Source organism: Alosa sapidissima, chromosome 11 (genome assembly GCF_018492685.1).
Source record: "Alosa sapidissima isolate fAloSap1 chromosome 11, fAloSap1.pri, whole genome shotgun sequence".
Lineage (NCBI taxonomy): Eukaryota > Metazoa > Chordata > Actinopteri > Clupeiformes > Clupeidae > Alosa > Alosa sapidissima.
The window spans coordinates 32,068,096-32,085,595 of record NC_055967.1 but is presented as its reverse complement, the minus strand read 5'-3'; the positions used below and the strand labels follow the sequence as shown (position 1 = coordinate 32,085,595).

General features: G+C 44.5%; 1 protein-coding gene across 12 annotated transcripts in view; it reads left to right on the top strand.

Moving 5' to 3' along the window:
• frmd4a (FERM domain containing 4A) overlaps positions 1-17,500 on the top strand; it is a 96,615-nt gene that overhangs the window by 56,605 nt on the left and 22,510 nt on the right. For all 12 annotated transcript variants that reach the window (XM_042109436.1, XM_042109435.1, XM_042109434.1 and 9 more), the window contains exons 5-12: positions 1,419-1,503; positions 2,694-2,750; positions 3,854-3,876; positions 5,998-6,081; positions 7,884-7,949; positions 8,222-8,279; positions 8,959-9,045; positions 16,196-16,272. In XM_042109436.1, coding sequence (XP_041965370.1) covers positions 1,419-1,503; positions 2,694-2,750; positions 3,854-3,876; positions 5,998-6,081; positions 7,884-7,949; positions 8,222-8,279; positions 8,959-9,045; positions 16,196-16,272 — 537 coding nt within the window. The remainder of the gene's footprint in view (positions 1-1,418; positions 1,504-2,693; positions 2,751-3,853; positions 3,877-5,997; positions 6,082-7,883; positions 7,950-8,221; positions 8,280-8,958; positions 9,046-16,195; positions 16,273-17,500) is intronic.

Genomic DNA, 17,500 nt, shown 5'->3' with positions numbered 1-17,500 from the left:
AGATCAGACTAGGGTGACCTAACCATTACAGTGCACTTCCCTCACCCTCACACACACACATATGCTCTCTCTCACACACACACACACATGCACGTACAATCCGACAAAATGTATATGCATAACTCAGGAGATTTTCACACACTGAGGAGATTGTTTCATCCTCTTTCCATGATCCTCTCTCTCTCTCTCTCTCTCTCTCTGTTTGTGTGTGTGTGTGTGTGTGTGTGTGAGATCCACTGGTTTAAATCCTCTCACTCTGCTTGACTGGAGTATTGATTGAGGGAGCTGAACTCTCTGATGTCCCTCCATCCCCCCAACTCTATTAAGCACATTCCCGCTCCAATTAAACCAGCTGCCAATACCATTTTAATCAACTCTCTCCCTCTCACTCTAATTCTCTCTCTCTCTCTCTCTTGCTCTCTCTCTCTCTCTCACACATAGAGGCACACATTCAATAAAACGCTTCAACTCTTTCAGGGTCAATTGCTTCTTGGCTGCACACAAGTCACCAAGTGTGTGTGTGTGTGTGTTGTGTGTGTGTGTGTGAATGAGTGATCGCGTGTCCCAGCGAATCTTCACCCCACTGAGGACACTCATCATAGAGCAGCACCCAATCTTTCTCACGTCTCTTACACACATTTGTTTTTGCCTGTTGGTTTGGTTCACACACTATCTCTCCATCTCCCTTCTACTCTTCTCTCTCTCTCTCTCTCTCCCTCCCCCTCTCTCCATCTCCCTTCTACTCTTCTCTCTCTCTCTCTCTCTCTCTCTCTCCCCCTCTCTCTTCCTCTCCATCTCTCTGCTTGTAGCGAAGTGTGACCAAACGGATTATGTCTGTACTGTCCGTGTGTCCTGTGATGCGATTGTTCTCATTAAATTAAATGAAGGATAAATAAAGGATAAAAATAAATACATAAAAAAATTAAAGAATTTTGTTGCATCTGACAGCTAAACTCTTCTCAACCAGCCTCGGAGATGTTTACACAAGACACCCTCACATTCAGACAGTTGTACTAGTATAAACAACATAGTTCATATACATATTTGTATACGTTGAGTGCAAGACAGTGAGTGTGCGTGTCTGTGTCTGTGTGTGTCTGTGTTATGATGTGTGGGGTGTGATGACCCCTTGTGGCCAGAGTTGAAAAATGTTCAATGTGCAGAAATGGATGTGTGATATGTGTAGGATAGCATTCGATTTGACCACAGAGAAGTAAGGTGAAGAGAATTCAAAAGTAGGAATGCTGCTAAAAACGCTGGAAGTAAAGGACAACAGATTTGAGACATGGTCTTGTATGCAGGTCTAGAGTGTTTTAGCAACATCACTGAAATAAACATGTGAGATATAGTGTTCAAAGTCCCGTTTCGGTTCTTGACGTGTTCTATTAAACACAGTGTCATCTCTCTTCTCTCTGCAGGTTCTACATTGAGAGTATATCTTACCTGAAGGACAATGCTACCATCGAGCTCTTCTTCCTCAATGCAAAGTCTTGCATATATAAGGCAAGTTGTGTGTGTGTGTGTGTGTGTGTGGGTGTGTGTGTGTGTGGGTGTGTGTGTGTGTGGGTGTGTGTGTGGACTAAATGGACTAAATGTTGTGATGTTCATGTCCTGCCACTAGAGGATGATAGTAAATTCCCCAGCGGAAGTAAAGACAGCTGCTCGCGTATCTGCATGTCTGTGTGAGGGTTTGAGTGTGAGTGTGTGTGTGTGTGTGTGTGTGTGTGTGTGTGTGTGTGTGTGTGTGTGTGTGTGTGACAGATAAAGGGGGGAGTGAATTACAAAGCCCAGATAACCTCCACCTCAATAACTTGAATATTCATCCAGAGCTCAGGAAGCAGCTTGTCTGGAAACTCTCTCTCCTCTATCGAACTCTCTCTCTTTCCCTCTCTCTCTCTTTCTCTCAATCTGTATGATGTATGGCTGTTTGTTATCTCATTCATTCTCCTTTTGTCCTTAATGTCATGAGAAGTAATAAATTCACGTCGAAAAACACAAATGTTCACAACATAGACACAATACACATAGACACACACACACACACACACACACACACACGCCTTATCTTATCTGTCTCTATCGATACACTTCCGGCAGTGCCTGTGTTATCTTTCAGAGAGATTTGGGTTCACTGCTGAAGCCTGATGCTCCAACCACAGTGCTATGCTCTCACAGTGTTCCTCTGACAGAGTCCAGACTGCAGCCTTACATACACACACAGGAAAGGTCCCAGATTGTGACGCATAGGCGCGCACACACACACACACACACACACACACACACATACACACACACATATACACACACACACACACACACACATACACACACACACATGTGTTTGTGTTCTGAAGAATTTCTCCTCTCCATTATTGGCCCTTATCTTTTTTTTAATTAACTTCTTATGTGTGTGTGAGTAAATCCTCAGATTACCTTCCTGTGTGTGTGTGCGTGCGTGCGTGCATGTGTGTGTGTGTCTTTGATGGGAGCGCATTCCTTACATTCTTGACCCCCCCTGAGTTAATGATAATGAAGTGTGTTACTCATGTGAATAGACGAATAGGGGGTGGGCCAAGGTACCTTAAGGATTCATACTCCTCTCACCTTACACACTCTCTATTCTCTGTTCTTGTGTGTGTGTGTGTATGCGCCTATGACCCAAAAATGAACTCTCTCTGTCTCCTTTTCTGCAGGAGCTGATTGAGGTGGACAGTGAGGTAGTCTTTGAGCTGGCCTCCTACATTCTCCAGGTATGGCCTGACCACCATGCCCGACACACCAAGCACGAGGATACACACACAGTCTTCCTTTTAAAATCCCCATATCACCTTGCGATAGGCCACTCACTAAATTATTATGTTTAACTTATACATTTATCTTGTAGCATGTAGCCACTTTTAGCATGTAAGGCCTGGTAGGCCTGGCTCCTATTGTTTTCATGGTGTCTTTGAGATGATTGTGTCTTGTTGTTTTCTTAGAGTGAAACAAACGTCATGTTGTTTGCGCATTCCGGCCTGCTTTGAATGGCGCAGTCATTTGGTTTTCTATGGTTAGCCTAGGCAGCTACTGCTAGCTTAGCTCGCTAACTGTTACCTCAGACTAGCAAAAATGATGAGAGGTATTTGAAGTGCTTGTGTAGTTTCATACTTAAATGAATAATACTCTAAATGGAGCTCGGGATGTGAAACATAATGAGGTGCAGATAGAATACTGACAGCTGAGTGACATATGCAATTGTCTAATGGCTGTTCTGGTCACAGTCTTTCAGTATCGAGAGAGGCGTCGGTGCTTGAACAAAGACAGAACGTCTGCTGAGGAAATGACACTTAGAATGAATAGGACCAATTTTAGCTTCCCTAAACCCATCTGACCGTCACTGCCCTGTTCTGACGGTAAATTAGTGGCCTTATATGTGTTATTAGTTTCCCATCAGGGCCATTGTCTTCTGTCTGCCTCTCGGTCTGTCTACGGGACACTATTCTCATAATGTCTAACCTTTAGAGTGAAAGGCCACCACTGCCCTGCTGTGTGTGTGTGTGTGTGTGTGTGTGTGTGTGTGTGTGTGTGTGTGTGTGTGTGTGTGTGTCACTCTGATTGTTGTATCGGATATCATTTGGGTTTGACCTTTTGATGGACCAACTCCAGCAGACTGATTCCTTCCCACTGATTTAGGACAGCACTTTAACGACACACACACACACACACACACACACACACACACACACACACACACACACACACACAAATCGAGAGAAGGGCTCCTTATGACATTGTATCTGATCTATTTGTTTTCTTCTTTATCTCTCTTTCTCCATACCTCACTCTCTGAACCCTGGCACTCTTCCTGTGGTAGGAGGCGAAAGGAGACTTTACCAGGTAAGAGCACCACGCATTCTCTCTGTTCTCTGAAAACTGTTTCCTGTGTGTGTCTCAGCCTCCAGGGTTAGTGGGCTCTGCAGCGGCGTGCAGCTGTTATCAGCATGCTGTGTGTGACGCACGCTTGACACCAAGCATTAGTGTAGGGTGTGTGTGTGTGTGTGTGTGTGTGTGTGTGTGTGACGCAGGCCACAGTAGCTACATGCTCCTCCTCCTCTTGCTATCTCTCTTACACACACACACACACACACACATGCACATCTGCACACGGACACGTTTGCACACATACACAAGCACACACAGAGACACAGACACACACACACACACACACAGACACACACACACACACACACACACACACACACACACACACACACACACACACACACACACACATACACAAGCACACACAGAGACACACACACACACACACACACACACACACACAGACACACACACACACACACACATACACAAGCACACACAGAGACACAGACACACACACACACAAACATAAGACTTCCCTAGAGAAATGGATTGAGACAGAATGAATGAATGAATGAGGGAGTGAATGCAGTGGGAACAGAGGGAAAGGGAAAGAATGGAATGTAGAGGGTAAACAGTGTTGCATTACAAACACACACACACACACACACACACACACACAGCCACACACCAATCCTGTGCTCTTTCCTCTAGTTGAAATAATAAACTGACATTTAGCAATCCATCTTTAATACAATCCAAATATATGCACTCACACTTTTTGGCTGTTGTGGATCTTGTTGTCTTGTCGTTTCTTGAAGCTTATTAATGTCATAGGAAGCCACTGAAGGGAGTAGACATTGTCTGCTCTTTGTCTCCAAAACTCAGTTAGCCCATTCACCTAAATAATCCAGTTAGGCAGCATCCGCCTAACTAAATAATAGACAGCATTCAGTTTCAGGGTCTGTGAGCCGTGAGACAGAGATAGCAGACCGGGTGGGATGGGTGGACAGGACAGGACAGGACACAACACGACACACACTCACAATCACAATTTCTATTGCTCTGTGTCTTACTAGCTATGAAGGCCTATCAATGATCTACCTATCGTTCTATCTATCTATCTATCTATCTATCTATCTATCTATCTTTTTCAGTTTTTTTATGTTTCTGGTTGTCTCTTTCTGTATTCGTCCCTTTGTTAGCTATTTTCACATTCTCTCTTTGCAGATGTGTGTGTGTGTTTGAAAGAGGTAGAGAGAGAGAGAGAGGGAGGGAAAGTGTGTCAGCAGTAAGGGTTTTAATTGCGCTGCTGTTATCCAAGCTTGGTTAGCCGTGACACTCAGCTAGCTGATTTAACACTGAACTGTCTGACGAATGATGAAGATGTTAACGTACACCAGACCATCTCAGATTACTTATGTGTCTGTGGGGGGTGGGGGGGGTATTAGTGTGGGAGAGTGTGGGTGTGTATTTGTGTTTGAAGACAGCATTTTTCATTTCTTTAAAGTGGTGGTTTTCACACGGGTGTATGCTTGCAGTGTGTGTACGTGTGTCTGTGTATGTGTGTGAGAGAGCCACTGATGTAAAGTGAAAACAGAGCTAACCTCTGACCTCACTTCCTGTTTCAAATGGGAAACATAAATAAACATGGTGTCCTATGGAGCAATGGAATGTGAAGCGCACCCACACACACACACACAATAGCACCACCCCTCTCTGATATATAGTTACAGTAACCGTCACACAGTCACAAAACATTTATTGCCCTGTGAGAGTAGAGCAGGCCTTAGATGTCCAAGCCCAAAACTCGACTGAGTCCAGTTCCCTGAGAGGGCTTTTGTAGGTTGTTGACCAGGCCAAGCTGTACGCTGGAAAAGGCACAGTAAGCACTAGTACTACTAGAAAAGCTGTTCCAAGAATGGGAATGTTTATAGCATATCCATAGGGCATAGAGATTGTTATATGTTTTATATATTTGAATCGATCCCACAGAAGAATGGGTTTTGATTTGTGTCTGTGATCTCCAATGGGATGGGATTCTGGGAGTTGTAGGCTGATGGTTGTGTTTGTGTGATCATCATTGGAATGGGATTCTGGGAGTTGTAGGCTGATGGTTGTGTTTGTGTTATGCAGTAACGATGCCACGAGGGGTGACCTGAAGAAGCTGCCCGCTCTGCCCACGCAAGCTCTCAAAGAGCACCCGTCACTGGCCTACTGGTGAGTCTGTCTACAGTAGGGCTTTGACTTTTGCCCAAAAATCATATTCGAAGTTCGTTTGTTTATTAATATTAAAATTCGAATATATTCGAATATGTATTAATAATATTTTAACCATTAAATGTCTTCCGTAAGACCGATATTGGTATCAAACTTAAGTTCTATTTGTTCTGTCCACCAGAGGGCAGTGTATCAGTCAATGTCAATAGACTACATGCTGAGTAAATGCGTGTGTCAAAATTGTTATTATTGAGCATAGGGCTGGGCGATACAACGATAGCGATATGTATAGCACATGTAATCGATATCAATAAAAAATACGTTCGATAGAACATTCATAATTAAAAGCAACACACACCTCCTGCCTTATGTTGTCCATAAATAAAATAGGCTAAATATATCTTGCATTGTAGTATGTCAAACTCTACCAGAGTAGGCGGTGGAAGTAGGCCTAACGTTACCTCACCACAGACTCTCCTTGCCCCGTGCACTCTCTCTCTCTCCCTCTCAACAGGCGCATCCCTCCTCAGCATGCACATGTAATCCAAACATTAATCGTGCAAGACGACTGGCTAAATTGCTATTAAATCCGGTTAGCATCATTAGCACGCTGCACGAATTTGTTCAAAACTACTGCATTCAAATTGACTGCTAAATTCTAATCATCTCAATCCCAATGCAAATGGAAAAGTATTTTCCAAGACTCAAACGGGCCTGTCCCAAGGAGAAAAAGTATTCAATTGAAACTTAAACACACGTGGGGAAACTGAACAGTCTAACCATAGACTATGATAAACTAGCAAATTAAGCTAACGTTACTTTGTTTACAATATTTCCAGGCTTCAACCAGTGCTGCTTTTCATTCAGACTTATCTGCACATTTATTTATTTAAGTGTTTTTAATGATTGTGTTGCCATTTCTTTTCCCTGTTTGCTTTGATTGATAACTAAGGTGATTAAAATCAGAGGAAGGTTAAGTTTAAAATAAAAATGTTTATGTGGGAGCTGCTCACTAAGCGCGAACCAGCCAGGATGCTAACCTACAGGAGCCCAGATGGCCAATAATAGCCTTGCTAATGAGCTCGCGATTTCACTCCAGAAGGCGTGAAAAAAACCTTGGAATCTGAATTGAAAACAACGTTTAGGCTACAACCAAATACATTTACAAAAAATATTTCCATAGGCTACAGGTTCGAATATTAAGAGATCCCTAAAATTCGTTCGAATATCTTTAATTTTTAAAATAATCGAATTATATTCGAATAACGAAGTTCGGAGTCAAAGCCCTAGTCTAGAGTTTGCTCTCTCACACACACACACACACACACACACTACCCTCTCTCTCTTTCTCTCTCTCTCTCTCTCTCTCTCTCTCACACCTACTCGTGCATCTTCATAGCCTCTGAGTAAACACTCAGAATCCCTTAAGGTCATCAATGTACAAATGATCAATTATCAATTGCACTTAAGTAGCTATGACTATATACTTATACAGTACTGCCTAGAACGCAAACACACACACAGACACACACACACACAGACACACACACACACACACACACACACACATAGACACACACACACACACACACTCTCTCTCTCTCTCTCTCCATCTGCAAGGTTACACAACCGCAATCAGCAGGATTTTTTCCCCCGTAATTGAAACAGGCTGACGGCTGTGTTCTCATGCTTTTCCTGCCACAAAACTGTCATCTGCAAATCCTATAGCACTGAACACGCTCTCTCTTTCTCTCCCTCCCTCTCTCGCTCTGTGTGTGTGTGTGTGTGTTTGCCTTTTACAGTGAGGACCGAGTCATTGAGCACTACAAGAAGCTGAGCGGTCAGTCCAGGGGCCAGGCCATTGTGAAGTAAGTGTGCAGACCACATAAAACAAACACAGCCTTAAATTAAATCACCGAAACAAAGGACGAGTTGCTGTTCGTAGACTCTGTTCCCTTTGAGTCTTGAGACTGTGTGTTTATATGTGTGAATTTGTACACATCTGTTTGTTTTGTCAACTGCACGCCTGTGTGTGTGTGTGTGTGTGTGTTTGTTTGCAGCACTTGTCTGTGTGTTAGGTGGCATTTTCCAGTGTCAGTAGTGCTGTGTTTCTCCAACTCTGTTTTCCTGTCTTCCTCAGCTACATGAGTGTAATGGAGTCCTTGCCCACATATGGAGTGCATTACTATGCTGTAAAGGTGGGTGCCTCCTGAGCACTTTGCAGGCAATGAGAATGCAAGCATAAGGTTGACTTATGCATCACACACTTATACACATACACACACACACACACACACACACACACACACACATACATTCAGGGGCATAAACACATGCAGGCACACAAACACACACACACACACACATTCATGGGTATAAACACACATGCAGATGCTGAAACACATAAAAGTACTCATGCAAGCATACTGCAACAGCACACGTACAAGGCTTTGTTTCTCTTGAAACAGACACAAATGAATTCGGAAATGACTGTTTGGCATGCATGATTTTAGACAAACACAGACACACATGCACACAAACACAGACACACACACATACACCTGCGCACACACACACACGTGCGCAGATCACTTGCAAGCTTTTTAAAGTGGGTGTCACGGTGTGATTCATCACATTTCATGTCACAGGTCACTGTTTAAGTGTGCCGCAGTGATATGGTCTGCCATTACTAACACTCGCACTGTTACACACACACACACACACACACACACACACACACACGCATCCTAACACATGAGTGCTATTAGAGAACACATGGCACGTGATTGGGTGTTTGTGTCCTCACCTTCTCACGCTATCTCTCTCTTCTCCTCCTCCTCCACACTCTTCATCCCTCTCTTTCTTATCGTCCCTCAGGACAAGCAGGGCATCCCGTGGTGGCTGGGCCTCAGCTACAAGGGCATCTTCCAGTACGACTACCAGGACAAGGTCAAACCCAGGAAGGTAAGGGAAAAACAGTTGCTCCCTGTTTAAGCACTTTTACACACACACACAAACACACACATTTTCTCTCTCTCTATCTCTCTCTCTCTCTCTCTCTCTCTCTCAAACACACACACACACACACACACACACACACACACACACAAACACACACATTTTCTCTCTCTCTATCTCTCTCTCTCTCTCTCTCTCAAACACACACACACACACACACACACACACACACACACTCAAAACACACATAGTCGTATCATGAGTTTCCATGCCGTGTTCTTCATGTTTATTCCAATCCTATGAATTTGTGAAAGGAAGAATGTTAGTGCAGCATTCATTTTTGCTTAAGTCCACATGCTGACTTCTCAGTGAGTGAGCATGAGTGAATGTGTGTGATTGTTTTGGCTCATTCTTGTGCAATGTCGGGAAAAGAGTTCCAGCAAGAGACCAGGGGCCGTATTCACAAAGCCTTTTATCTTACCACTAGGAGTACTCCTAAATCGCACTAAAAGATTTTAGCTAGGAGTTTTCTCTTAAAAGTTATTCACAAAGCCTTTCAGACCTACTCTTAGTAAGGAAAAATGACAACTCCTAAACTAAGAGTGAGTCTTCGTTGCTATGGATGACGTCATTACTCATGCACGAGCTTGACTGAAGTGACCACCTTGATTGGCTGATGATTGTAACGCGGGAATGATTCCAAACACCTCCCTTACGATGATGAGTGACAGGTGACAGGTCTGAGAATGCGTGCGCTGCACAAGTAGTGCGAAGGACGGAAGATGATAAATAACTGAATAAAAAGGCCTAGCCTAAATGAATAAAGAGTAAGGCAAAACAAATAGCCTAGTAGCCTAATAAAACATAGGCCTACGGATTGATGCAGTAGGCTAGGCTATCTTTGCAACATTATTAAATTAATCTGTCACCATATGTCTACGTTTGCAAAGAGGAGAACATTTTAATTTGATTCACAATGAAACGTTACATTTAATTTACATGTTGACAATGAGTAGTTTTGGTTGTTGTTGGTGGCGTTATAGCATCCCTTTTATGCCTACAATGCAAAATTGTTCCCTCGCGATTGGAAGCTCCTGTTGCGCATACCCATTTCAAAACATCGCAACGTGAAATGCCACAAAAAGCTGTTTGTGAATAGGTCTTAGTGAGTTAGGAGTCCTCTCGACTTCTTTTAGGCTGTCCCAGACTTAGGTGCTACTTTTAGGTCTAAAATGCTTCGTGAATTACTTTTAGTGAAAAAAATTAGGAGTCCTAAAGTTAGGAGTGACACGCCCATTATTTTTAGGAGTTGCTCCTAAATTCGTGAATACGGCCCCAGATAGAGAGTTCTGATAATGCAGAAGTATTTCATTAGTTGTAGTTCATCAGTATGATTTACCAGAAATTGGAAGTACAGTGGTAAACCTTGTGATAGTGTGTACTGTATGTGTATGTCTGTGTGTATAGTGTAGTGTAGTGTATAGCATATGATCACACACTTCTCAACTCACATTGACCTTTGACCTAATGACTTCACCTATGAGCTGCCACACCTTTTAACCTCTGGGGGTGACATATGAGCCTGACTGACTGGTGATGTTTGGAGGTTGTGACCTTGCAACATCAGACAGAATCAGTCAAAGGTCAACATATCGCAGATGCAGACAGTGACAGTGATTGAACACACACTTACACACACACACACACAGACACACACACACACGGTCATGCACATTGACTGATCCACAGTGACTGCGCACACACACACATATACACACAAACACACACTCCACAACATAGGAATATCACAAAATATTTGAGTCAGATATTCCTTGGAGTAAGTTGGTTGAGTGGTTGAAGTTTGGTGGTACCTATCTGGAAGTAGTTTAGTTTCAGTCAAACATATGTGGCCAACATTCCATTAACCCACACCCTTTCCCAGATGTACACACACACACACACACACACACAGACACACACACACACACACACACACACACACACAGAAAAAAGGGAACAATCTGTTATATAGCCTTAGCCTAACAGCATATAACCTTATTCGTTGTATGTATAACCTGTACCAAATGCTAATACTTCATTATGCTTGGTACACACATATGCAGGAGGGTGTTTTGATTGTATTTGTATATTTGGTGGAATCATATATTTCATCATCCCCAAAGCCAAACCCCAGGGCTGGTGTACTACTCATCAGAAACACTGCTGTGTTGGCAGGTGTGTGTGTGTGTGTGTGTGTGTGTGTGTGTGTGTGTGTGTGTGTGTGTGTGTGTGTGTGTGTGTGGGGTGCATGGCGGAAGAAAAGGACGTCTTTTGAGCGGTGGAAAAAATGTGTTTGGACACATTTCCCCAAAAGCAGTGACTATAAATAGCGTTCAAAGCAGTGTGCACGTCGGCCGTGCGTGAAGCGAGTCGCAGCGGCTTATTTAGAGTCAAGCTCTGGTTCACATCATTGTGAAACGCATGCAGAGGGAGTGGAGGGATGGAGAGATGGAGAGAGAGAGAGATGGAGAGAGAAGGCGAGATGGAGAGAGAGAGAGAAGTGCTGAAGGGGAAAATGAAGTGTTTGCATGTGTGTGTGTGTGTGTGTGTGTGTGTGTGTGTGTGTGTGTGTGTGTGGCCAAGTGGAGAGGCTTCAGCAGCATCCAAGCGATTCCCCAGCCCTGCTGTTGAGTGACAGGTCCCCTACCAGACTGCCCAGCCTCTCACAGGACATTTCCCTGAGAGTTGAAAAGTAAAAGCAACAGCGGATGCTAAAATAAAAGTCTGGAAAAAGTTTGTGAGGGAGGTCTGAAATTTCTATCTCAAACACACACACACACACACACACACACACACACACACACACACAGATCGGTGTGGCCCAGTCCCTCCCCATTTTCACCACTGATGCCCTAACAAGACTCATTACACCGTCCAGACGGGACGTCTCACCACCACCAGCTTTTCACACACACACACGCACACACACACACACACACCCACATCTCACCACCATCCATCAGCTTCACGAGCCCCATTCCAATCCAGCGTCCCCATTCCCGCAGCGTTCCTCCCCTCCCCGTCAATCCCGCAGTATTCCACAGCATTCCGTAAGGATCTGTAAGCCAGCGGTTTGCACCACAGCTGCTGGGAGTCAGGAAGCAGAGCTGACCCGGAGGGCTCTTAATGCCACCGCCAGACGCGTGGGACTGTAAAACACACACACACACATTCACACACACACACTCACACACACACACACACTCACGCACGCACGCACGCACGTGTCTTTATCAATATAGTGTCTTTATCGCTAAGGCCAGATTTGCATGTCTGATTCAGATTTGTTGAGGAAACCCCATCAAACACAGTGTATTGGATAGTCTGATGTTTTGAAGTGTTGAGATCTGGGGGCCTTGCTGATCACTTTAGATGCTTTTATAGGTTGATTCACCCTTTGCAGACACGTGACTTAGTCATGTGATAGAGCCATGCTATTCGGCAAAAAGATAGGAGACGTGGGAGCTAGTTGGACTCTAGTCTAATCACAGTGCTTCAGCTTGTGGGTTTGTGTTCTTCTCAACCCACTCATCTGGGTGGGTAGGTCCCAGGAGATGTGGTGAGGCATATGCAGGTGTGTGTGGCTTCATTAAACTAAACCACACACAGTAAAAGTCCCTCTTTCCTGCTGAGTGACTCATTGAGTGGTGAAGTTCATGTAAATTAATTTAAGATGTGTTTGTGTGCTACATGTGAGTAAATATATTTGCTCGCGTGTGCGCACATGTGTGTGTGACTGTGTTTCAGTTTTTATGTGTTTGTGCGCACATCTTAAAGGTATACTATGCAGGTTTAGGTATTTAAAGTCGCAATGTATTTATATATTGTTAATAGCAAACTTCTCGTGACTTATCCCCCCTGTACACAATGCAAATGCTTTTGTTGTGGAGGTGAAGGATTAACAACATGCAAAAACTATCTCTAAAGAGCTATATCTACTGACAAGGTAATGTTTCATGATTCTTGATAGTTTTGGCGGGGCGCAGCTCTTGAAAGTTGCATAGCTGCTTTTCTCGGTAGGGACTCGCTACATCTATGCTGTATAGCTATGCTAGGTGAACGATTCACCTATTACAAGTTCGTTTACCATCAAATTGGCTTCATAAAGGTGAAAATCTTCCATAGTGTGCCTTTAATGTGTATGTGTATATAGGCCAAATAACCAACATTACCGTAACTTCCGTAAGATTTTTCCTGTGGCCTTTTAAGAGACAATTATTTTCTGCTCCTTTTGTCCAACTGTTTTTGCTCTATAGCATATTATGACTCCATGTGTTTCACACTGTTTCTTTATCCAAACCTGGAGTCAGAATTCTTAAGCAACTTCTGCTAACTCACCCCAGAAGAGAGCTCTCCAGTGAAACAGAGAACCTGTTTTTCTGAAACATGTGACAAGTTGGAAATGCACAGAGCTGACAGTATTAATGGTGCATGAAGGATTGGCTCCATGTCCTTGAACTGGGTGTGAAAATCCCCCAGGATGTATTTTCGAGGAGCTGTGTGTGTGTGTGTGTGTGTGTGTGTGTGTGTGTGTGTGTTTGTTTACGCATGAGTGTAAATTAGTGTTATAGATGGTCATTTGCTTTGAGGCTCTGATGTCAGTGAGTGTTTAACGGTTGTTTCGGGGGTGCAAACACTCTTCTGCCCAGACCACCAATTGGCCTCCCACCCTGTGTAACGGAACCCCCCCCACCCCACCCCTAACCCATCAGTATTACTGTCCCCATGGCAACCCCAGAACATGCTGAAAACATTAGAGTCTGATCTGCTGAACTTGGGAATGCGCTGGGAAGCGTTTCAGTATTTACAATGTGTGTGTGGATTGGAAGTGTGTGTGTGAGTGTGTGTGTTTGTGTGTGTGTGCGTGGGTGTGAGTGCGTCGGTGGATAGGAGAAGAGTTAAGACCTCTCCAGATTGATTCACAGGAAGAGTCTCTGAATATTAGGCTTACTCATGGATGTAGATTCTCCCTTGGGTTGTGAAGCTGACCCGTGTGTGTGTGTGTGTGTGTGTGTGTGTGTGTGTGTGTGTGTGTGTGTGTGTGTGTGATGTTTCATGTGTATGGATGTCAGTGGGTGTGGGTACGCTATGTCTGAAGGGGGGACGGTGTATGTGTGTAACATATCCAATAATAGTTACAATGATAATCAGGGCACACCCATGACTTTTACTGGACTACACTCTCTCATTCACACACACACAGACAGGACTGGTCTATGTTCTGCGTGCACACACACACACACACACACACACACACACACACACACACACACACACACACTTCTAAGAAGTAGGCCTCCACCCACATCAGAACAATGCCCCAAACCTTTGGGCGTGCCCATGTTACCCCAGAATGCTGTGTTCTGGCTGCTAGCTCGCTGCGGCCCATTGGCTGTGAGGAGACGAGACGGAACTCTAGAACCCTCCATTTCACTCCTCGTGTGAGTCCAGTCCTGTGTTCTCCTCTTGTGTTCTTCTGGGGGAACAGGGAGAGAATGTGGCTACTCAGACCATGACACTTTTGTTTTTCTTGTGTGTGTGTGTGTGTGTGTGTGTGTGTGTGTGTGTGTGTGTGTGTGTGTGTCTGTGTCTATATACAGTAGTGTGTGCTTATGTGTGTGTGTGTGTCTTGTACAGTACGTCTGTGCTTGTGTGTGTGTGTGTGTGTGCTAGTGTGTGTGCTGTAAGATGATTGTGTTTCCGATACCCTTCATCTGTCCATTGTTTTCTCAGGCTGTTAAAATTCTTGGGCTCCCCTCTATTCTCCTCCAGCCCACACCCTCTCTCTCTCTCTCCACCCCCTCTCTCTCTCCTCTTTCTCTTTCCCTCTCTCAATCTCTATCTCTCTCCTCTCTCACTCTCTCTCTCTCTCTCTCTCTCTCCCTACATGTCCTCTGTCATGTTTAGGGTAGCAGCTTGTTCCTCTCTGACGACCCCCCCCTCTCATGCCCATGTGTTTAATGGTGGAGTGATTCAGTAATTATACCTGTTTACAGTGAGTGGGGCGAAAGTGTTTTTCTTCCAAAGGAAACGGACCTTCCTCTTGTTGTTGTTCCAGTGATGAAGGGGCTCTATACTAAACACTTCCTCTCTGTCTCATTTCTTTTCTCTCTCTCTCTTTTCTTTCTCTCTATTTTCTTTGTCTTTTCCATTGTTCCCTTCTTCACATGTGAAGCTGATGGCTGCTGGACTCTGGTCTGTGTATCGTCATAGCAGCCCTCCCTTAGCAGTGTGTGTGTGTGTGTGTGTGTAATGAGAAACAGAAGTGTTCCTTATGAGTAAATGACTTGGTGTGTGTGTGTGCGTGTGTGTGTGTGTGTGTGCGTGTGTGTGAGAGAGAGAAACAGACAGAAAGAGAGCATACGGGTGTTTGTATGGAGTGGGGGTGGCAAAGGCTAGGGTTTAAACAAGGGCTGGTTTAAACATAGCAGGAGAGCTCTGTTTGGTAACGTGACTGTGATCCACACACACACACACACACACGCACACACACACACACACACACACACACACACACACACACACACACACACACACACACACACACACAGCTGAATGTGGTGCCTGTGGGAGGATGGAGGGGTCTGATGTGGGTGGAGGTGAAATGTAGACTCCTCCTCTTCCTCCCCCTCCCTCCCTCTCTCCCCCTCTCTCCCCCTCTCCACTCCACTCGTCTTCCAAACACACACACACTCCACTCAGAGGGAGACGAGCTCAGAACTTGGTGTTCTCCCACACTCACAGGAGTTATACACACTTTTGAACACTCACGCACACACACACACACACACACACACACACTCAGATGGGATGTTATCCAAGAAGAGAGGACATTAACTAAACTTTTCAAACTTTCCTGTGCTTTTTGGAAATGGGATATTGTTAACAGTTTGGATTACATTTAAGACATCAAGCAGAAACGGAAGCATTGTTTCATGTGAGTGTGTGTGTATTACTGTCGGCCTTTTAATACACACAGACACACACACAGTGCTGGAACTGGAATTGGAACTAAACCAAAGGAATAGCTGTGTTCCGGACGTTGGATTAAGGTTGTGAGAACGTTTGCTGAGCTGTTTTTCCCCTTGGTCCTCAGGTGTTCCAATGGAGGCAACTGGAGAACCTCTATTTCAGAGAGAAGAAGTTCTCCGTTGAAGTGCACGATCCCAGAAGGTAAATCTATATTACAAACATCAGCCTTACACACTAACTCTCTCATGTATACACATCCTCAGGCATACAGAACATACATACTCCCCCACACCCTTCCATACACACACACACACACACACACACACACACACACACATAGGAGTAGAGAGACAGATGTACTAGAGAGCAAATCTATATGTCAGCCCTTATGGACAGGATGTGGCTCTTTCACTAGCGATGTTCAGATGCTCCAGGCTGGCTGGCTTTAGACAGTCGATTAGACCACCAGTATGTCATTCATGTTCTTGGGTCTCTCACGATTTCATTCAGCCGCACACATCCACTGAGACTCGTCCGGCTATTTTAGCTGGCACTGACTCATGCGTTTATATTGAGCAACCAAGTTCTGGTCATTTGTGTCCATTTGTAGGGTCGAACAATAGCAGAAAACGGTTATTGTAAATAGTAGTTTCTATGTTAGTGGTGTACGTTGTGGTGCCTCAGACAGACACACTCCTCTCCTCATCCCATTTTACACACCTCCCTCTCTCTTTTGTCTTTGTCAAACTCCCGGTTAGCAGGCCAGACAGTTTTGTAATCTGTAATCTATGATCCGTCTCGCTTTCGCCTCAAACGCACACTCACTTAAAGTGCTCTGGGAAAAGCTGAGATTGAGATTACGCGTTTTTGCTCTTTTAAATCAGGCGTTATTACCCCATTTTTTTTTTTTGGGTTCGGCACCTCTTATGACATCATCAGTGCGTGCCAGCGGTTGCTTTGCCGCCAAAGCCCCAACGGTCTCTTAAGGAGTTTGGGGGTGTCTGCCAACGGCAACGTAGCCGTGCCAGAGATGCTGATGGATAAACTCCACCAGAGCAAACCCTCTAATGGAGCCTCCTAGAGAGAGAGAGAGAGAGAGAGAGAGAGAATGAAAGAAACATAGATGAAGGGAGAGGTTCTCTGGGGTGAGAGAGAGAGTGAAAAGTGCAGTGAGAGGAAGAAAAGCTGAGGAAAAGAGGGAAAAAAAGAATAGTGCATTTGCACCCAGAGAGAAGCAGGAGAGAGCAAAGGTTAATAAAGAGAATGAAGTTAGATAGAGGGCATGATAGAGGAAAATGGAGGAAGATAGAGAGAGAGAGAGAGAGAGAGAGAGAGAGAGAGAGAGAGAGAGAGAGAGAGAATAGGGAACTGATAGAGTAGCACAAAATGGACTTCAAATGTAAAAGGTTAAGGGTCGGGGTGAGTCAGA